At 35.1% G+C, this 22,524-nt stretch overlaps 2 protein-coding genes across 2 annotated transcripts; both read left to right on the forward strand.

Annotated features, from left to right (window-relative positions):
• The first annotated feature begins 904 nt into the window (after positions 1-904).
• LOC129315545 (protein PAT1 homolog) lies at positions 905-8,091 on the forward strand. Its single transcript, XM_054959332.1, has 5 exons — positions 905-1,489; positions 2,321-2,469; positions 3,420-3,476; positions 4,599-4,662; positions 5,214-8,091. Exons 1-5 carry the CDS (start codon positions 1,408-1,410, stop codon positions 7,319-7,321), a joined length of 2,460 nt encoding a protein of 819 aa, XP_054815307.1. The 5' UTR covers positions 905-1,407; the 3' UTR covers positions 7,322-8,091.
• A 3,319-nt stretch (positions 8,092-11,410) lies between these two features.
• On the forward strand, positions 11,411-21,119 carry LOC129315479 (protein PAT1 homolog). Its single transcript, XM_054959188.1, has 6 exons — positions 11,411-11,567; positions 11,767-11,850; positions 12,688-12,839; positions 14,198-14,254; positions 16,355-16,418; positions 18,244-21,119. Exons 2-6 carry the CDS (start codon positions 11,769-11,771, stop codon positions 20,490-20,492), a joined length of 2,604 nt encoding a protein of 867 aa, XP_054815163.1. The 5' UTR covers positions 11,411-11,567; positions 11,767-11,768; the 3' UTR covers positions 20,493-21,119.
• Positions 21,120-22,524: the final 1,405 nt, after the last annotated feature.

Here is a 22,524-nt window from a genome sequence, read left to right on the forward strand (position 1 = left end):
ATTTTTAAATAAAATCTCATACAACAATAAAAAATTTTTAAATCATGAAACTAACATATATTTTAATATTTTTACAAGATTTTTCTATTCAACAAAAAACAAAAAAATAATATTTTAAAAATTATAATGATGATGATGATGATGATGATAATAATAATTATTATTATTAATCATTATCCAAGAAATAATCAATAGATCACCAACATATAAAAAACATACTAAAAAATTATAGAAAACATGTAATTAGTAAATCATAAATATTTTTTGCCAGAAAATAAATTATAATAAATAAAATTTACTTTTTTTATTAAGGGCCAAGCAAATGTTTTAGATGGAAACTTTTAAAACACATGGTTAATTTTTAAGTGTGACCCCTAAAAGATCTAATCTATCTATCTAATTTATGTATAAAATACGGGGATGCTTTGTGACTATTTATAATTCAACGAACTTTATCGCTAGAAAAGGATGTGACAAATTTGTTATACAATATCAAATTTAACAAATATTAGTACACTTGAAAAACAAAGTGACAAGGTTAACATATTTTTGTCAGAGAAAAAGTTGTAGTAGTCAATTGTGTTTTTCCCTGAGTTCATATTTAAAAATAATGTATGTGTATATTGTGAATCTTAATTTTTTTTTGTGAGTTGGATTTGAGAACCATTAAGATTATAGTATATTTTTAAAATTAAAGAGATCATGCACCCTATTATTTTCAAGTAAAAAATTGATTAGATTTGATCCAAGCAAAGGTTGGCGAGAAGAAAAAAGAATAGGCAAGGGAAAATTAGTTGCGAAGCTTGTGCGCACGAAACCCTACTCATGAAGTTATCGTTCGTAGATGATAATAGATCGAATATTCAATATTAATTTTGATATTGGTATACATCATCTATCGAGGATCACCGTTGCCTTCATCGCTCTCTCTCATATCAACAAATCGCTAACTCGGAAGTAACTGAAGTGTTTGTGAACTTCTTCTTCAACCATAATTATTTTCACTAAATAATAATCTCATCTTCCCTCTCTCTCTCTTTCTCTCTCCATCTCTCGCAACTCTTCTCGTCTTCGTTTGTTATCTTATATTTTGCAAATCTCAATCGTTATCCCCTTCCTAGGGTTCTCCTCTGTACGCTTCTTCCTTTAAAACCAACCCCTTTAGTGTTTTTTAATGGAACAAATCTCTGCCTCTAACTTCTGCACTCAATCTGTTTCAAGGATGTCTCACTCTGTTTTGATAACTTCTTAGCAGAAGAACCCTCCTGCGAATTTCTGAATAATTTATCTGCTGTATCGATTCACCTTTGAGATTTAGAACTCAATTTTTTCTCCTCCCTCGCGTTTCTGGGTTTGGGGTTTTTAGGCGATTGATTGTTTTTCTTTTACCGTATAGTATTGGTGAAAATGGATGGGTTTGGTGCTGGGGGTGATATTCAAGATGCTCCCAACCCACAGAATTTTAAGCAACTTGGCGATATACCTACAGGTTTGCTTCACTTATATTGGCCTTTTTTACTTGATCTCTGCTAATCTACTTACTTAGATCTGGTAAGCTACCAACTACTTTGAATTTTTAGAAAACGAAAGAAAAGAATATACAGAGATTGTATTGTCTCTGAATGCTCTCTTATTTGCTGCTCGATGGACAATGGGTAACTTTCAAGTGACAAATTATTTGAGGCGTAAAACATTTGAGTCCGATACAGAACTTCTGCTGCTTAACAGAATTTTTTTTTGTTTGTTTGTTTTTATTAACTTTAGTGTCTAAATTTGAATGATTTTATGAATGCTCATACCCAATTTAATTGCATGCTGTCATGGGCTGCCTCGAGAAAAGACAAGTTACTTAAAGTTATTCGACCATTGGTTTCCTGACTTGACTCAGCTTGCTTATTCACTTTGCATGATCCTGAAGGAACTTCTTGTGTGACTGTGACATAATTCATGGAGTAAGGAGCACTCTAGAGACTCTCTTCTTCATAGAAAATTCTGTGGATTTTCAACATCTGTTTCTGGCGTAAAGAAATTTTTGCATTTACATCTGCTGCTAAATGGTTTTCTCAATATTAGTGAAGGGTTGATTGCCCAGCATTAAAATTCTGTGTTCAACGAGAACACCTTTGGCTTGCCAGCTATTATAGTTGTTTTCTTCCTGAAAATTTTCTTATTTATCGTAATATCGATTACCTGTATATAAATCATGTTCTTGTTAGCTTTGCATGCATGTAAATTACCTCATCAATGCGAAGCTGTGTGCACTAATCGTCTGAAGAAATTTAGTTGGGTGATTATTGTCTCAAACTTTTATATTATGCAGGAGATGAAGTATTTGATGCATCGCAATATGCCTTCTTTGGGAAAGATGTTGTTGAGGAAGTTGAGTTGGGGGGATTAGAAGATGAAGAATATGATTTACATCCTGTTGAATTTGATGAGGAGGAGGAAATTTTTTTTCGAAAAGAAGAGGTACATGCGTATTTATTTTTATCTGAGTTCCATCCATTAAAATTACTTTGGTTGATATATTTAGGATTTTTTTTGGGGTAAAAATAAAGAAAAAGTTGGATATGTAAAATTGACATATGATTTAATTTTCTTTTTCTGTTGAGGGTTCTACATTTGTTTCATTTATTGTAAGAGTTTAATGCATCATGTTAATTCTTGCTTCATATTTTTGTTAATTTGCTAGTGTTCCTCCTTTGCCTCTTTTGCTCCCTCTCTGAAGTGGATTATTATAATATGAAATATTATAATAATTTTGTGGTATATCTCTAAAGTGGACTTACACAATAATTTTGTGATACATAATAGGATGACTATTTTCTGGTACATTATCCTCCCTCTTCAAAGTTGGATCTTTCATGCGTTAGGGTATAAGTTATAAGATATACCCACTAATTTCTGTTTTAAATTAATGGTATGCCCCTTTTGTCTCTGAAAACAAACTTTTTCGTATTTTTTATTTAATTAATAAATGACTGTTGCCCCAGAAAAAAAATCTTGAATTTCCAAATATTCATTTTGCTCGTTCTTCAATCATTTTCCTGTGCAAGGGTCATATATCTCTTGTCCTGTGTGTTTTTACTCCCCACTTGTATAGTTTCTTCGCTCTATCAATGATTTTTTGTCTTCGCAAAAATGAACTCAAGTCTTTTGGTGATTGTTACGTTTTGTGATTTAATTTCCCATCTATTTCCCTTTTCTAATGCTGTAGATTGCACTTAGCATAGCTGTTGCATTCTTTTGTTGAGGCGTTATTTATGTGACATGTATTTGGTTGAATAATATATTTGGATAGGAATTTAAAATTGAAAAGAATCTTGCTTGTTTGGATGAGAAGACGACAGTACTTGTTTTCTCCAATTATGATTCTAGAGGTTAATTTTTCTCTAATTGCCTCTTATTGCCCAATGCAGGCTGAAGATATGAGATCCATTTCAGATTTTGATGATCTTAGCACCACCTTTTCAAAGGTTAGATTTTTAATCACTGTCATATCAAGCCTCTTTTACAATTAAAAAGAAAAATCAAATTCTCACATTTATAATTTCATTTGTCAAATTAATGAGCATGAAGGTGTAGTAACATGCGACAGTTATGCTATGTCTAACCAATAGGCCTTACAACTTAGTCTATTTTTAAGACATTGATGATAATGTTATTTCCTGATTTCCTCCCATTGCTGAATAGGTGGGTGGGTTTCAGAGGGCTATTCAGGGAAACTATATCAGATAGTTAGAGAAATGCTAAATATATAACATCCTCTTCTAGAAGGTAATATAGGAAAACCATTTTATTGCTAGTTTTGTCTTAAAAAAATCAGACCTTATAGTTTATATTTTGGTAGTCTTGGCAAAGACATTTTTGATCTGGGAAAATTGAGCAAAAGAGAAATTAGTGAAGCTTATAGTTTAATCAGTAACCACTCTTTTTATTGTGTTCTTAAATTGTAAATTTCCTTGCCAAGAGTCTCTAAGTCATAGTTTTCCCAAACAGCGCTTTTATTGTTTTCTCCCTCTTGTTGGAGATAATGGAATGGACATAGGATATCTTTTGCAATGTGCTGTCCTGGATGATGTGGGAGAAAACTATGAGATGCAGCCTTCAACTTATGATACTTGGTCTGATATGCCTTGATTTCAAACGTGAGGTGTTGGTCAATGGAAGATATTTTTGCTTGAAGATATGGCGCCTCATGTTTCTGTAATGAATTAATGAGGAATTGGCTTTCAAGATGACTGTCTTGATCCAGCTGCTGCTTATGTGGTTATGCATTTTCTTCAATAAACCTTTTATCCATTGGAAAAGGGAGAAAGAAACAGGAAAATATGAAGAATTAGAAGGTTTATTGAAAGAGAAAATATATCTGCTAATCATGCATCATTTTCATCATATGCTACCATTTTTTAAGCTGCTGATTCTGGAAATTATATGTTGCCTTATTTTCTTCTGGGCTTGCATGAGTTCTATCAATGCTTGTTGATTTGGTTGTTTGTTACAATGTTCATGATAAAGTTTGGCCTGCTTTGACTTGCTGTACACTTTATTTTATATGGCGTGTGGCATTCCGTTGTAAGATTGTTGTCTCATTTCAGTTGAACCCAGTTGTTAGTGGAACGAGAAGCATGGGACTTATGGGCGAACAAGTGTCAAGAGAAAGTGAGTATAGCTATTACATGAATATAATTTCAAACACATGCAAGCTTCTCTTGCGTTTTACCCCTATCAATCTATGAGGAATAGGTGTCTACTGTTGTCATCCTGTATGAATATTATTATCTTATTCTATTTATGAAATATGTTCTCTTCAATATTGGGTTTTGTCCTCATTATGCATGTCATTAGTGCTGGGGCACTGACTTCTGGCTACAAATCAATGTCTTCATTATGCACCATTTCCTCTCTGCATGTGAGTTCCTTTAAAAAAAAAAAAATTTCTGGCATAAGCTGCATGTGAGTTTTTGTTCTTTAAATTGAGCGCAAAATAGTGTTGCTACCACTATGCATGTGGGAGAAATGCTCATATTGCTGCATTGGAATATGCTGCTCCATGAAATTAAGTACCCACAAAATTTGGCTCTGCTAGACTTTTTGGCCTTGAATGAGATGTAGGTTTCTTTGTTATGGGAATATGTGCTGACCCTTTTGCTGTCTGCGTTTCTTGTATTGGTTGACTTAATTCTTTATATTACTCGGAATATTTTATTTAGATTCATCTGCTGCTGAATGGGCACAAAGGGACCATGTTTCTAATTGGTTTGATCAGCATGATTATGAAAGCGAAGGTGCTCAGGATGGCAAAAGATGGTCATCACAACCACATCCTTCATTTGTTCAGTTACAAGAGTCAAGGGCATTGCACAGAACATCTTCATATCCCGAGCAACAGCAGCAGCTGCAACAACAACATCAACATTATTCTAGTGAACCAATTTTGGTTCCAAAATCTCCTTATCCTCACTCTGGTGGAAGGTCGCAGCAGGATTCTCCAAATCAGAGTGCAGGCCACCTGAATATGCCATATCATGTTGGTGGGTCTCAGATGTCATTGCCTTCATCCAATCATTCTCATTTCTCCAATTCCCAGATTCCATTGACTAGCTTAGCTGGGTCCCATTTTGGTGGGAATGTGCACCAGACGACAAGTGGTTCTCCTGTTAATAATCGGATGTCTAACCAATGGGCCAACCAAGTAGGAGTTTATCCTGGAGATCATCCCAACCTTCGGAACAATTTATTGCCGCAGCAGTTACCCCTTCATAATGGATCAATGCCTCCACATCGGGTGACTCAATTGCAGCAACCACAGCAGAGAATGCATCCTCCTCTTCAGCCTTCTCCTGGATTTTTATCAGGTTTCCCATCCCATCCTTATAATTCCAATACTTCTCTTGGTGCACCCATGATTGGCAAATATGAACAGATGCTTGGGCTGATCGACATGAGAGATCAGAGACCAAAGTTAGTGTCCAAAGTTAGACAGAATTTCCGGTTTCCTCCACAAAGTTTTGATATGAGTTTCCAGAAGAGTGAAAGTGGATGGCCACAATTTAGGTCCAAGTATATGACAACTGAGGAGATTGAAAATATTCTTAGGATGCAGCTTGCAGCAACACATAGTAATGATCCTTATGTAGATGATTATTATCACCAGGCTTGTCTTGCAAAGAAGTCCTCTAATGCTAAGTTGAAGCATCACTTCTGTCCAAATCAAATTAGGGAACTCCCTCCACGAGCTCGCGCTAATACTGAGCCTCATGCTTTTCTTCAGGTTGATGCTCTAGGGAGAGTTCCATTTTCATCAATTCGCAGGCCCCGTCCTCTTTTGGAAGTTGATCCTCCAAATTCTTCTGCTAATAGCACTGAGCAAAACATTCCAGAGAAACCGCTCGAGCAGGAGCCGATGCTTGCAGCTAGGGTTACCATTGAGGATGGTGTATGTCTTCTTCTTGATGTAGATGATATTGATCGTTTCCTACAGTTTAATCAGCTCCAAGATGGTGGTATTCAGTTGAAGCAGCGTCGACAGGCTCTGTTGGAAGGACTTGCTGCCTCACTTCAATTAGTTGATCCACTAGGAAAGAATGGGAATGCAGTTGGGCTTGCTGCAAAAGATGATTTTGTTTTCCTGAGGATAGTTTCCTTACCCAAGGGATGGAAGCTTCTTGCTAGGTACCTTAAATGTCTTTTTCCAGGTGGTGAGCTTATGCGGATAGTCTGCATGGCCATCTTTCGTCATTTAAGGTCTTTATTTGGTTGTTATCCCTCTGACCCAGCTGCAGCAGAAAATGTAAGCAACCTTGCCAAGATTGTTTCAATGTGTGTCCGTGGAATGGATCTTGGAGGACTTAGTGCTTGTCTTGCAGCAGTAGTTTGTTCCTCAGAGCAGCCCCCTCTACGTCCCCTGGGAAGCCCTGCTGGAGACGGGGCTTCCTTAATTTTAGTATCTTTGCTTGAGAGGGCCACTGAAATTTTAACTGATCGTCATGCTGCCAGCAACTGTAGTATGGGTAATCGGTCGCTTTGGCAGGTCTCATTTGACGAATTCTTTTCTCTTCTTACTAAGTATTGTGTGAACAAATATGATAGTATTGTGCAGTCATTGCTGGTGCAAGGGGCATCAGATATGGCTGCCATTGGGTCCGATGCTGCCAGAACCATTAGCAGGGAAATGCCTGTTGAGCTCTTGCGTGCTAGTCTTCCTCACACCAACGATCACCAGAAAAAGCTATTACTTGATTTCGCCCAACGCTCCGTGCCTGTTGCTGGATTTAATAATAATTCTGGTGGTGGCAGTGATCATGTGCACTCAGAGTGAGTGCTGAACTAATAATGTACTTGGACATTCAAATAAGGAGCATCATTTTGAATTAAAACGTGGCAGTAAGTGTCATAGGGAGGATCTCTCTTTTTAGGTACTTCTATAGCAGTCTGATGTGGTGGGAGCATTAATTGCATCTATTATGGAAACTTTAGCCTCTTATTTTGTTATATTGACAGAATTCGATGGAGCATTGTGATAGTTTGCAGTCATGCCCATCTGTATCATAGAGTTGGCTTGATTTGTTTCTCTTGTCTTTTATTTTTCTCTCGACAGGGGAGGTTATTTTTTTTACTCCGGTTTTTAGAGTACAGTAATGGTTAATATGTACAAGTTTTAGGCTTATAAAGTTGGATTCCCATGTTCCTTTACTATTATCATACAAAGGCATGGGATTAGTTGCATGAATGCCTTACTGTTAGGAAACCCTTCCTTCTAATTGAAGCGGCTTTTTGGGTGCACAATTACAACCAGATGACAGGTTGGCATGGCAAGCTGTTCTGAACTGCCGATGAATGCTGTGGCAAAGAATTTACTGTTTTAAACTTGGGTTCACAATTTGATGCATTTATTATTTTCTTCTTCCCACCAATTCTTTCTTGATCTGATCACATTGATCTGTCTTCCTGTCTTCTTTTTTTTTTCCTGCAATATCTTGATGTAGTCTCACCCGTTTTTTACCTTTGTCAGCTGTGAACATTATTGTGTGTATTTGGGGTCATCAAATCAAAACTATACCAAATATAACTTTTGAAGTTGTTCTGGTTTGTTCCTGACCTTTATTGAAGATCTGATCACTTAGTTCTGACATTTTATTGCATGGATTTCAAGAATGTGATTTCCTTTGGATTGCTAGTGCACGTTGTTTGGTATTGACTTCAAATCTACTTCACAGTTTTTTATAAGGAAAATATTTTAAAGTATTAGGTCTTCTAGATGTGATTGGAATTGATCACAACTTTAAATAAAGCCAAAATTGGTTTCTTACGTGTCAAGATCAATATAATTAATTTGGTTGAAGGTTTCCCTTGATTTGACTTTTTAGTATGGAAGGTATGTTGCTTAAGAGTTTTTTCCCCACTTACATGTTCTTGTGATTGATGTTCTTAGCCTTGTAGTGAGGACTGAGGTGAAATGATGTCCAAATTATTTTGAATTTGTTAAAAATAAATAGATACCTTACGAAAAATGAACCAAATCCGATTGAAATTAAATCAGGCCAAGTGGCTAATCAAGGTCCGAAATCGAATCAGGTTCTGTCCACATAAATGACTAGGTCGGTTTGATTAAATTTTAGTCCAAAATCCAATGGATCCAGATGCAGGAACACCTTATGAACGTGTTCTTATCATAATTCATGAATTAATAACTTGTTAGTAAATTTCATCCCCTGTCAACTCACAAGTCGTCATTTAAACTTCTCAATCGGAACATGTGGCTGGTAAAGCAGATATATTGCTTCTTTTTATTTATTTATTGTTTTTTTTTTGGGGGGTAAATGACAGTCTATTCAGTATTCGCTCTCAAGAACTGGTCAACTCAAGCTCATCTCATGGTTTTATTTATTTATTTATAAATGTTGACTAACGTTTACGTGCAATGTCTTCAAAAGCTTACACTTTTTGCAATTGGGTAGTCAAAGTCCTTACTTTTATGGCTAGAATCTTGGATCTTCGTATTTGAAATACACGCACATGTTGGAAAGTTCCATGAGGCTTTGAAAACATGAGCCGCAAAATTGAAGTATAAGTAACGAAAGAGAAATATTACTATTGAAAATTTAAAGTAAAATAAATTGTCTGAAAACCTTTCCTAAAGAGTAAGAGCAACACACTTTGACATTAACCAATTAAGTTTCAACTTCAACGCTGGGTTTATATGTCATAATAAAAGTAATGTAATAAAGATTGCAGTCTAACTACGTTTTAATATATAATATTTTAGTAATATGTATTTTCAATTATATGTGAATTATAATAAAGCATTATCAGAGCTATGTGAGAGTAGCTTTTTCGATTTTCTATTAATAAATTTTGAATACGTGATCTTATTTAAAGAGTATACATTATCTTCATTCAACCCAATTATTATTAGTAATATTTCTTTCATGCTCACCTTCGCTAGCTCATTTTCTTTAATTTGTATTCTAACTTATTGAGAGTGCAATGAATTGAGATATTCTAAATATCAAGTCGATCTACACACCTGGAGTCCCACAACATACACACATGTGCACACGTTATTGAAATTTGAATTTTTTTAATTCATCCTTTTACTTTAAGTCCATTTTAAAAAGAAGAAACTCAAAATATGCAAGAGTTATAATTGGCTTTCGGCCAACCATAAGATTTTAAAATTAAGCCTTACAAATTTTAAGTGATTTTTATATATTTAAATGATTAAATGATGCTTATTGAATCTCATATATGTATTTTAGTAGTGATCTGTTGTTGTTGGAACTTAACAAGGAGATTTGTACCAATTGCAGTGCTTAATGGATAAGAACGATTCAATAAAATAATACAAAAAACTTAGGACACGCGGCAGTCGGAGAAACGATAGCTTGGGATTGCAAATTTAAAAATTCGGTGTGAAAATAAACTAATTTATTGGGATAAAACGCACTGGGGAGAATATGCCAAGAGCGGGAATAGAAGTTATGCGAGGTTGAATGGGTAATTTTGGCTACCTCAAATCTGCATGAAACTCTGGATATCATCCGTGTGTGCGCTCTTCTGAATCACAAAATATATATTATTGATAACTAATTTATATTTCATACAAAATGTTAGTTGAATTTTAAAAAAAAAATCATATTTTTATATTTATACTCTTATTTTTTTAGTATCCTGCATAATTTTTAAATATGAAACGTTTGAAGATAATGAATAAAAAACAAATCAAGGATATAAATGATAAAAAATATAAAATTTATCTAATGTCTTATATTTTAAATCAATAAATTCTTTTAAAAATGGCTTATATTGTGGTATAAAAGGAGAAATTGTGTAAAAGGAAATTCATTGAAAGCTAGAATGTTTATGAACAAATTTTTTAGAAGTACTACATATAAATTATAAATAATATGATTTTATTATTATTTTTTTGCTTGATCTCGAACTCGAGAACTCTAAATTAGATTCTTAGGAATTTTTCATGGAGGCTAAATTTGTTGGCAACAATATGATTTATTTTACAACATTTGATTTGAAATATAACTGAGCTGAAAAAAATAAATATAGTTAAAATTTATTAATAGATAAAAATGTTTTTTTTTACATCCCATTTAACAATAAAAAGTATTAACTAATTAAAATCAGTATAAGTGATTGGTGCTTTTGGCATTCAAGTGAGATTTGAATCTTAACCTTTGTGTATATAATAATTTGGTTGATAGAAGTTTATCATTTATTTTCAGTATTTTAAAAGAGTTAACTTTTGCTATTGGTGAAGCTTACTCTTAAACTTAAAAAAAAAAAGATATAAAAAAGTAATTGATGTATTAAAAAATCATATTAAAAAGTGTAAGTTTTAAAGATAAAATTTTTTAATATTCTACCTAAAAAAAGAAATCTTTATAATTCTAATAAAAATGAAGCATGTATTTCACTGATATTGAATGATAAGTAAATAAATAATAAACTAAGCCATGTTTTGATTGATAATGATTGCATTTGATTGATAATTAGTTGATCATTCGTCTCATACTTCTTGTTTAAATAAAACTAAAACAAAATATTACTAGGTTTTGATTTTAGTGAAAGAAATTATAATTATTTAAGTATAAGATTTTGATATTAATATTGCTCTTCTGTTCTAAAATTTTTTAGGACAACAGAGCAATACTAATAATATCTTAAATATGATTATATCTAATAGAAAGATAATTGTGTTTAATAAAAAAATGACAAAATTTAAACCATAAGGATTGTGATATTATTAGTTCCCCCTGTCCTTGCAACAAAAATTGATCCTTTTCCCATGAAAATCTTGCTTCACGTTTGCAAAACTCAAGATGTGAATTTACAAGTTACCCCCACAAGAATTTGCAAATGCCCGGTGAGGGGAAAATGAAGCTGGGCACGCGACCTCCTCCATAATTCACTCGGCTAATAAATTACGATCAATTTCAACATCTGCTTTCGTAGGGTTCCTCTCCAATCCTCCGCTCTTTTTCTCTCTGCTCCAAATCCAACCCATTTTCTAATCCTCCCGGTGGGACAGATCTCTGCCATGAACTAATGTACTCAATTCTTCGTCCAGATCTTCCTTTCCTCTTTCCTTCCTCGCCATTTTAGCTAAATCATTTTGAGCTATTCAAGATTTTATCTTTTTGTATCAAGTTTTCCTTTTTAGCATTCCTTTTTCTTTGCTTGTTGATCTTTTGCGCTTTTCTTTTTCTGGATCTTCCCGTCATCGTTTTTATGCTATACTACTTATAGATATGGATGGGCTTGGTGCTGGGGGTGATATTCAAGATGCTCCCAACCCGGCGGGTCTTGAGCAATTGGGAGATGTTCCCACAGGTTTGCTTCTCCTTTTTTATCTTGCTTGCTTCTTTCTTTCTTTTCTTTACTGAAGATTGGTGTCCCAGGTTTTTTATTGCTCACCTTATTCACATAGATCTGGTTCAAGTCAGCCAGTGATTTGAATTGTAGGAAACTGGGAATATGAATTAGTCTAGAAGGTATAATTATGTATTTTGCACTTCTAGGTATCTCTTTTTGTTTAATACAGTTGCGGTCGGTGGCACCACTAGCATTTATTTCATTGCCTGGAAAGTAACTGAACCAAAGCCTGAGCTAGAGTTGGTTTATAACTTTTAATCGTTGCTGTCTAGTATATGCTATTGGTGGCTGCTGCAGCTAACAAATACAGTGTATACTGACACTGCCGATTGCCTTCTTTTTCTTTTGGCTTATATGATTGTATAATTTGTTGTTCACTCTGGTTGATAATCCCGGATGTTTTAATGTGCCACAAGACCGATGTCAATATTGGTGGGTTTGTAGTAATCTTGCTTGATTTCATTGATTCGTTGTGAAATATTTTTCACATTAATTTTGAGTTAAAGGACATGCTTGACTTTATGACTATACTTGCTTTCAAAATTAAACCCCTTTGTGTTTTGTTTTAGCTTCACCCATTGAAAGGTGATATGATTCATCATCCTGGTGTAAACTCTCTCTCTCTCTCTCTCTATATATATATATATATATCTGTTTTTGTTTTTGTTTTTTTTGGTTTTTGGCAGCTCTTGTGTAAGGGAATTCTGTTATATGTGTAACCTGTACTTTTTTATGTTGAGCTGTTATATAAAACCAGCTGGGCGGTCTTAAACGGAAAATTCTTCTGTTTTGCAGGAGGTGCAGTATTTGATGCATCACAATATGCATTCTTTGGTAAAAATGTAGTTGAGGAGGTTGAGTTAGGGGGGTTAGAAGATGAAGATAATGGTTTGCTGGGTGTTGATCTTAACGAGGAGGAGTTCTTCTTTAATATTAATAAAGAAGAGGTTAGCTTTCAGCCTTACAGAATTTCCATTATTTTGAATTTCTAGTGGCTAAATTTTTTGAAATGCAAGCATGTTGAGCTTTTACTTTTAATTTAGAATCTTGTGTTAAGATCATTTCACTGGTGAAATGAAGCACCTCATTTTTCTTCCTTTATGGGATTTTTCAAATTTTATAAACTGCTCTCTTGTTAAGCCACAGGCCTTACGTGGGATTAGTCTTTTATCCTGTTGTCCCCATCATGTCCTACTTTGCTCCTCCAAAACTCCCGAAAAGTGAAAATGATCCTGGTTTTCTCAAGACAAATCATTGAACGCAATCTTCTTAACTTTCTTTTGTTTTATCTGTGTCAATTTACTAGTGCATATATGTTTCACGTATGTTTTCATATTCTGACATTGTCTCTCCCTGCTCAAGTAAACAATTTTCTTTTGAATTTTCAACTTTCAAGAGGGTGACACAAACTTTAGGTTTTTCTCTCCCAAATCGTGAGTAGAGGAAGTGAAATTCAAGCAATGAGTTGGTTAGATGTCAGAGTTGTTATTAGAGATCCTTGCTATATTTCGTTAGACATGGGGTTTCTAATATTAATTATTAAGTGCCTCTTTTTTTTTTTTTTAATTCCTTAGGATATTTGATCCTCATCTATTGCCGAAGGGTTGGGTTAGTGATTTGGTTCACCATTTTAGGGGAGGGAGCCAACTAGACTTTGAGAACTAATAATGGTATTTTGAAGCGTCTGTTAGTCTTGATGATTCATTTTCTATGGCACAATCTGGGGCATGTTTTTAGATGTTTCTTTTTATTATGTGGGGTGGGATTTCATGCTAATCTATTTCTGATTCTTGGAGTCCTTTTATACAAGATAGACAAAATATGACCTTGTAAGCAAAGTAGATGACAATGAGCTCAAAATTAAAAGTGAATCTTTTTTGGTTACTGGTAAAGTTTCAATAGGCCAGTGTCCCGTGAGCATATGGCCTATTTTTCTTTAAATGATCTTTAATGAAAATAATATGATTGTCGGGCAAATATGGTTCGTTTGTCACCCAAGTTGCTTTGCTGCTGTTTCAACGCATCTCCCCATTCATATGTCTTTCCAACACTTCGGCATTTGTATCAGACTGTTTTGGGGGTGCCATATCAATTGATCATTGCCAGAAAATTCTTGTAAAACCTGGACTTAATCAAGTTAAATTCTTGATTTCAGTGTGTTTTCATAATCTATAAAGAAGTATATGTTATGTCTGCTATGATGACTGGCAACAAAGTGCTCTCTTGGTCTATAATTATTTGATCCATCAATTTTACCGGCCATTGTTAAAACTGTTGTCAAATAACTTTTCCTTTCACATTGCAGGCTGAGGATGTAAGATCTCTTTCAGATATTGATGATCTCACTACCACTTTTTTGAAGGTAAGGATGTTAAACAAATATATAATGCAGTCTCTAAATGCTTGATATTTAATTGAATGAGTGGCTGACTATTGTAAATCATGATCACTTTTTAATTTGCATGCATTCCTCACGTAGGAAACCATTATATTCTGAATTTGTGCTTTGATGTTCTGTGATCTGGATGGGGTTGGCTACATATTGCTGAACCAGTAAACCTACAGCTTCCTTTTCTATTTTCACAACTCATAAATTTTTCTACTTTTTCTGCGTTGAACTGTTGAAGGTGGCCAGTGGCTTGGTTTAGTCTCTCAGCATCTTGTGAATATTGGGTTAGGATTCTTTTAATTATGATAGAAAAAAAGGATTTTAAATTAATTAAAGCTACCAACTCCAAGGATTCTTTTCTTGGCTGAGTGGATCATCATCATCATTTTGAGTAGTATCCTTTTTCATTTTAGGGCATTTATGCTATTTGGTCAGGACTCAGGATATTAATCGAGCAATTGCAAATTTCTTAGTTTGAGAAGTTAGAGTTGTACTATGTAGGCTGTTTTATCTTATATGCAGTAGACATGCTGTTCGTATCTGCTTCTTTACATGCATGGCAGGATCTCCTTCCTCGAGACCAAATTCTTCTTTTTTGCAAGACTGAAACCATCATTTATATATATCGAATACCGTGGCTAGATGTTGATGTTACAAATAACATGTATAAATTATGAGTTGACACTGCGCAGGATTGAATACTTGATAGAAGCGGTGGAAAAAGGGCTTAGAGATTATTTTTTACACTTGATGTTCATGGTCTTAGGGATATAAGAGGGAAAAAAAAGAATAATAATGATGTAGTTTTGTATTGTTTTGTGACGCAGTTCAACCTGTTATGTTTTCTTGACATTTCTGCTTGTTGATAAGAATTATCACTAATAACTACGTATGGGATGAAAAATAAAGAAAAAGGAAGATCTCGGTTATGCAGTTAAACTTGTTTTACGACTTTTGTTATTTATGCTAGCTGATAATGATATTAATAATCTGTAATTCAGTATTTATAATATGAAAAAGGAAAAGAAAGAGCAGGTTGGAAAAGAAATCATTAAAACTGGTGGCTCTCATTGTGTTTTATGGCGTTGAAACCAAATGCCTTGCTTTCTCCATGAATGATCTCTGTGTGTGCTTTGCAATGATTATCCTGTATCTTCATAGAAAGTTGGCAGCGATTAGGTTTTTCTCCCCTTGGTAATAAGCTTTCAGATTTCGTAGTTTGAGAAGGCTGCATAGACAAAAATGATTGCAGTCAGAATTATTCTGTGTTTGGTGAAGTGGTGGCTTATCTGTTTTCCACTTTGGGGTCAGTATGAAACAAGCAAATCAATCTTATTGCTGATTTTGTGGTAGCGTGCTACAAAACTTTGATATAGAACTGTATATCTAGGGATAATAGACCATGATGACCTTGGATTCTGAAAACTGTTCGTAGGTAGGGATTTATCACAGCCTATGCTTTGTTTATTGAACTTCTTGTTATACTAAATGAAAGCAGTCTCCAATGAATATGTCATCTCTGCTGAAATTTGGAGCAATTAAACTTATCAGTACAGTGTGCATGCATGGATTTTCTGTTTTCCTTTTAGCTTTGCTGGTAACTTGTATTCTCTAGTTGGCAGATCAGTTCACGTTGACAATGAACCTGCCAATCCCATCTCAAGAAAAAGAAAAATAAGGAGGAAAAGATAGTGTGCAATGCATGCATGATTCCATCCTGATTCTTTTTTAATAGTTTCTGGTAGCGGGCTCTCTCTTTTTGATGATCCATTCATGTTCACCATTGACAGTGGACATGTCATTGCATTCATGAGAATTAAATGAGGGGAAAAAAAAGAATGAGACTTAGTTAAGAGGCATAAATTAGATGATCAGCTTGCTTCCTTTGGCAAATAAATTGGAAGCAGGTAATGAGTTCTCCCAACAATTGAGACAGTGGTTTGATCTTTTTCTTGACAAATACTCCAGTTATGCTCATATTTATATTTCTCTTTTCTGTTATATTGATCATGGTCCTGCCATGTATTCCGATCTGTGCGAATTGATAAGAATATTATTTTTCTTTGATTTCAGTTGAACAAGGCTGTTAGTGGGCCAAGATATCCTGGTGTTATTGGTGAACGGGGATCAAGAGAAAGTGAGTAGAGCATTTGTGCAAATTTAATTATTTGCAAAACCATAATTTTTCATATTGCTTCTTTTATCTGAAAAATGGAACTTGTCTTCTTTAATCATTTATTTAACATTTGTAGTAAAGTTCTTTCATTATATTCTGATGCCAACATTTGCGTGCTAGTTTTTTCTGCAATGCATAACGGTTTTATGTGCAACTATGATTGTAGATTCTTGACTGCAAGTTACTTTTCACCCATTAGTTACCAAGGCATCATTTTGCTATGAATTGTAAGAAAGCAATGTTTCAATAAAACATTAGGAATTCTCCTGTTTGTAGATTATTTGCCAACCCATAGTTCCATGATTTGTATTAGTGGTCCATGCATTGTAGGAAAGCAGTCTTTAAATTAAAAAAAATGGTTCGGTTGAAAATATTAATTTATATGTTTTTTCCTTTAACATTTTTTTTTATTATTCATTTCGTTTACCATCTTCTGATTAAGAAAGAAAATATATTGATGTATGTAGGCAATTTTACCTATGATTTGTTGTGAGAATTGCATTGATAATGCTATTGTCCTTGTTGATATTTGTTGCTTCATAGTAAGAATATTTATTGTGGCATGCTATAATTTTAGGTTGATTACCAATTAGGAAATTAGGCAAATATGTCAAATTGCCAGAAGTTGCTGGGTGACATTTAAAAGAGGGAAAAATTTACAACGAGGATGTGTTTCATATGCATTTGATGATGGATATTATTTCAGTTAATTTATTATAATTAGTATTGTAGAGGTTTGTCATGGATTACAACTGATGTCTCATGATTGTTCTGTGAGTGGAAATATAAAGTTGGCTCTATGAAGGTTGAAGTAATTTTTGGCTGATTGATTCAAAAGCTGTACAGAAAGGGTATCAATTAAAGGTGTCTTAAAGAGAGTGAGACTAATTATGCTAAAAGACTAAAAAACTTGATATAATTGCAGCTGTGAATGGTAACTGGGAATTCTAATTTTGCTGCCAGAAAGTAAGGATGATGGTTGATGGTCAATGGAGGGATAAATGGATAGTTTAGCAAAAGAAGAAACATGGATCATCTACTAATCTTAAAATATCTGATTGATTTTTATAACCATTGGATATCCATCATCTGTCCGATAAAAAATTGATCCAATTTCACCTGATCAATTGATCTAATTGTTAGTGGCAGATTGGACAGATAATCTTATGGACCATTGCCATCCTTGCTTTTATGTTTTACATAGATATAAAACTTGTAATGACATGCATCTGAATGTTTCATACAAATGTGGGACGGATGGGAGTTTTTGCTACCAATTTATTCATCATGTGATAGTCATTAAGTGCTAGAACTTACCCTACCTTGAAATGGGGGAAACAAACTCAAGAAATATCAGTGTCTTGGTGAATGTGTTGGGGTTCCCTAGGCCCCCTTTCTTTTGTTTTGTTTTTTTTTTCTTTTGGGGGGGGTTTAGTGTGTTATTATTTGTAAATACGTTTCTTTTGGGAACTCCAAGTTTCTGATGGTTTGGAGAGTCATGATAGTTATCAAACATTCAGCCTTGTGAATTGGGGATAAACTTGTTTTGTGACTGCGGGCACCTCCACAGAAATCAGAAAGTGTGAATGGTGTGCCTCCATAAAGCCATACACCTGTCAGGGAGATGTCCGATTGTTTAGTGGATCATATTTTGGATTCTTGTGATGAATATGACTTTCATGTGTTAAGTAACTGTTTTGGCAGCATGATGAGTATATTGCCATTGTTTATCTACATGCACTTTTCCAATTTGACTGAATTGTTGATACCTGCATATTTTATCCAGGTTCTTCTGCTTCTGACTGGGCACTGAGGGATGATGTTCCCAACTGGTTTGACCAGCATGCTTTTAACAGTGAAGGGCTCCATTCTACTCTCTCTCATGAAGAACCAAAGCCCTTGTACAGAACATCTTCATACCCTGAACAGCTACGGCAACAGCAGCCCTACCCCCTCCAACATCACTCTAGTGAACCAGTGAACTGGTTTGATCAGCGTATGTTTGATGTTGAAGCTGCTCAGGATGGTAAACGATGGTCATCACAGCCGCAATCCTCCTTGTACAGAACGTCTTCCTATCCTGATCAGCGACAGCAATTTCCCCATTTCTCCAGCGAACCAACTTTTGTCCCAAAGTCATCTTTTACTTCTTATCCTCCCCCTGGTGGTAAGTCACCACAACCTTCTCCAAATCATGGTACAAGTAGCTTGATAATTCCTTATCAGACTGGAGGAACTCAGATGGCATTATCTTCACAAAGTCGTTCTCATTATTCCAATTCTGCACTTCATTTGAGTGGATTAAACCATGGGTCTCATTTTAGTGGAAATATGCGGCAGTTTACTACTGGCTCTACTCTTAATCATCGCATGCAAAATCAATGGATCAATCATGCAGGGTTATATCCTGGAGATCATTCAAACCTTCTAGGTAACATGCTGCAGCAACAATTGCATCTTCATAATGGACCTATATCTCCTAACTTAATGAGTCAGTTGCAGCAACAGCAGCATAGACTGCATCATCCTGCTCAGCAATCAGCATACCTTTCAGGTTTCCGGTCCCATTTACTTAATCCTCATCTTTCTTCTGGCTCATCTGTGATGAGCAAATATGATCATATGCTTGGTCTGGCTGATGTTAGAGATCATAGACCAAAATCAACTCATAAAAGTAGACATAATACTCGCTTCTCTCAACAGGGTTCCGATATCACTAGCCAGAAGAGTGATAGTGGGTCACTGCAGTTTCGGTCCAAGTATATGACAAGTGATGAAATTGAGAGTATTCTCAAAATGCAGCTTGCGGTGACACATAGTAATGATCCATATGTAGACGACTATTATCACCAAGCTTGTCTTGCTAAAAAATCTTCCATTTCTAAGTTGAAACATCCATTTTGTCCAACCCAAATAAGGGAACTTCCTGCACGATCCCGGTCTAATTCTGAGCCCCATGCTTTTCTTCAGGTTGATGCTTTAGGGAGGGTTTCATTCTCATCTATACGTCGGCCTCGTCCTCTCCTTGAGGTTGATCCCCCAAACTCTTCTGGTACTAGTAGCACTGAGCAAAACAATTTTGAGAAGCCACTTGAACAAGAGCCTATGTTTGCAGCCAGGGTCACAATTGAGGATGGTCTATGTCTTCTTCTTGATATAGATGATATTGATCGTTTCTTGCAGGCCAATCAGATACAAGATGGTGGCACCCAATTAAGAGTGAGGCGGCAGGTCCTGTTGGAAGGATTAGCAACTTCTCTTCAGTTAGTTGACCCGCTGGGAAAGAATGGACACAAAGTTGGTCTTGCTGCCAAGGATGACCTTGTTTTCTTACGTTTAGTATCTCTTCCCAAGGGACGTAAGCTTCTGGCAAGGTATCTTCAGTTGCTTCTTCCTGGTAGTGACCTTATGCGAATAGTCTGCATGGCTGTCTTTCGTCATTTAAGACTCTTATTTGGTGGCCTCCCCTCTGATTCGGGAGCTGCAGAAACAACAGTTAACCTTGCTAAGATTGTTTCCCAGTGTGTCCGAGGGATGGACCTTGGTGCTCTCAGTGCTTGTCTTGCAGCTGTGGTTTGTTCCTCAGAGCAGCCCCCTCTGCGCCCTCTTGGAAGTGCTGCTGGAGATGGTGCATCTGTTGTCTTAGTATCTGTTCTTGAGAAGGCTACTGAACTTCTAACCGATCCTCATGCTGCCTGCAACTATAATATAGCTAATCGTTCATTTTGGCAGGGCTCCTTTGATGAATTCTTCGGTCTTCTAACAAAGTATTGCATGAATAAATATCATAGTATCATGCAATCCTTGCTTAAGCAAGGCACATCGAACATGGCTGTCATTAATGCTGATGCTGCCAAAGCTATTAGTCGAGAAATGCCAGTTGAGCTCTTGCGTGCAAGTCTTCCTCATACAGATGACCACCAAAGGAAGTTGTTACTAGACTTTGCGCAGCGCTCTGTACCTGTGGTTGAACTTAACAGTAATGCCGGAAGCAGTAGTAGTGGTCATGTGAACTCCGAGACAGTACTGAGTTGATGCACGACTATATGACAACCTCACCTAATGATCATGTATGTTGGGTGCAAAATCCGTCCACATCAACAGATATCATCAGGAAAACCTTGCATCTGTTCCAAGCACACAAACAATCCAAAGCCGAAAGCCAGGGAACTGCGGGTGGCTTCTAAAGCGGATGTCCAAACTCGTCCTTGCTTCTTTTGCCACACCCGTGTGCAGCACTCTATTACTTATGCAACCAAGCCCCTTTGTGTATCATGAAAAACACAGGGTTGATTTGTTCCTAGTGTCTTCTGTCTTTTTTCTTTTTTCTCTTGACAGGGCAGCTTATTTTGTTTCTATGTGTGGTTGGTAGGAGGAATACAGTAGTGGTTAGAATGTACAGATTTAGCTGCAAATCTGATTCCCAATTCCCCATGTACACCCTTTACTATTATATACAAGGCGTGGGGTGGGGTTGTATCTTCATTATCTACCTGTGATGGGTAACCAATTTGCTGGAAATTGCATTGGGGTTGCTCGGATGTTTGATTGGAAAACAGGTTGAAATGATGGGCCATGGCTGAAAATACCGAAGGAACTCTGGTGAAATAAATTATGTTGACCTTGCTGCAAAAATATCATGCTTTCTTTCCTTGGTTATCATTTTGCTGTTTACTTGTGCTCTCTTAAGGCCTGAGACTCTTGAACCAAGCGTTTCTTTTCTGGCTTGTGGATCTGGGAAATTTGTTGGTCGGAAATAAATGGATGCGCGAATGGCTTTTGCGGTGTCATGAATTAGCGCTAGCAAGCCACTTACCCGTGTGCGCGTGTATTGTTTGTAGAAATGATCCTGCAATGACAATGTTAGGTGTATCGTTTGGAATATTGAATCGAAGAAATAAGTGGTATAGATACGAAGTTCAAACTCTTTTATGGAATAAGAAGTAGGGAAATATTTGTTTTGATTTTTATTATTATTTTTTTAATTATCAATTTAGTCCGTAATCTTTAACTTTGAAACAATTTAGTCCCTTCAACTTTTTCACTCGGACCGGCTTAATCGGTGTAGTCTTTTGACTTTACAATTTAGTCTTAATAGTTTTTTAAATAATCCAGTAGTAACTATCAATTGAGAGAGTTTTCAGTTTAGGGATCGAAAATTAACTGGTTTATAATTTTTTTTAAAAAAAGTGATGGAAGTGATGTGGACTTTGTTTTAATTATTTATATATAGATTTGGATCTTGGGATCAAGATTTGTGAACCTCATTAACACAAAAAACTATTTCAAGGGGGAAAAAAAACAGAAATCAAAACATGCCCACGAAGAAATTGTGAATTTTTCCAAACACGCACAGGAAACAAAGTAAATGATTAATTCTTCTTACCAAGAAAAATAATAATAAATGATTAATTCTACTCTTATTTCTTTGAAAAGATCACACCACTAAATAGGATCTAAGAACCTCAACATCCAAACTCCAAATCAACTTCAAGATGCTTTTACAGGAGAAAAAGTTGGGCATTGGATTGTGTAATATCTCGTGTTAAAGCCAAGGAAAGGTGCAGGGGCAAGAATGTCCCGTTCTTTAAAGTTTAAGAAAAATAATATACTAAATTTAAGTTTGTGATATTGGTTGTTTTTGAGGATATATTTCAATGTCAAAAATAAACTTTAACCATTTATTTAATGCTCACTCATTCACTCAAGTTTTGTCCTTTTTTTTTTATTACAAAAGTTATAGGTGTAATAACAGAATTTAACGAATAACTAATAATTCCTCCTGTTTAAAATGTCAGCATGTTTCTTAACTAATCCTGATTCAAAAAATAAACACCTTATTATTTGTAAAAAAGTATTTTCTATTTTATCTTTTGTATTTATTAACTTAGTTTATTGTGTTTGTAAATTTATTATCTTTTCACTCTTTATAAATTGAAACTAAGGATAAAAAGGATAAATAATATATATTTTCATAAGAATAAAAATTTTATTGATATGCTAATTATTGTTAAAAAATGTTCATAACTGAGAAAATATGTAATTATAACTAATAACAATCAACCAA

The sequence above is a fragment of the Prosopis cineraria genome, unplaced genomic scaffold (assembly GCF_029017545.1).
Source record: "Prosopis cineraria cultivar Desert tree isolate PC_DT_omini unplaced genomic scaffold, ASM2901754v1 PC7, whole genome shotgun sequence".
NCBI lineage: Eukaryota > Viridiplantae > Streptophyta > Magnoliopsida > Fabales > Fabaceae > Prosopis > Prosopis cineraria.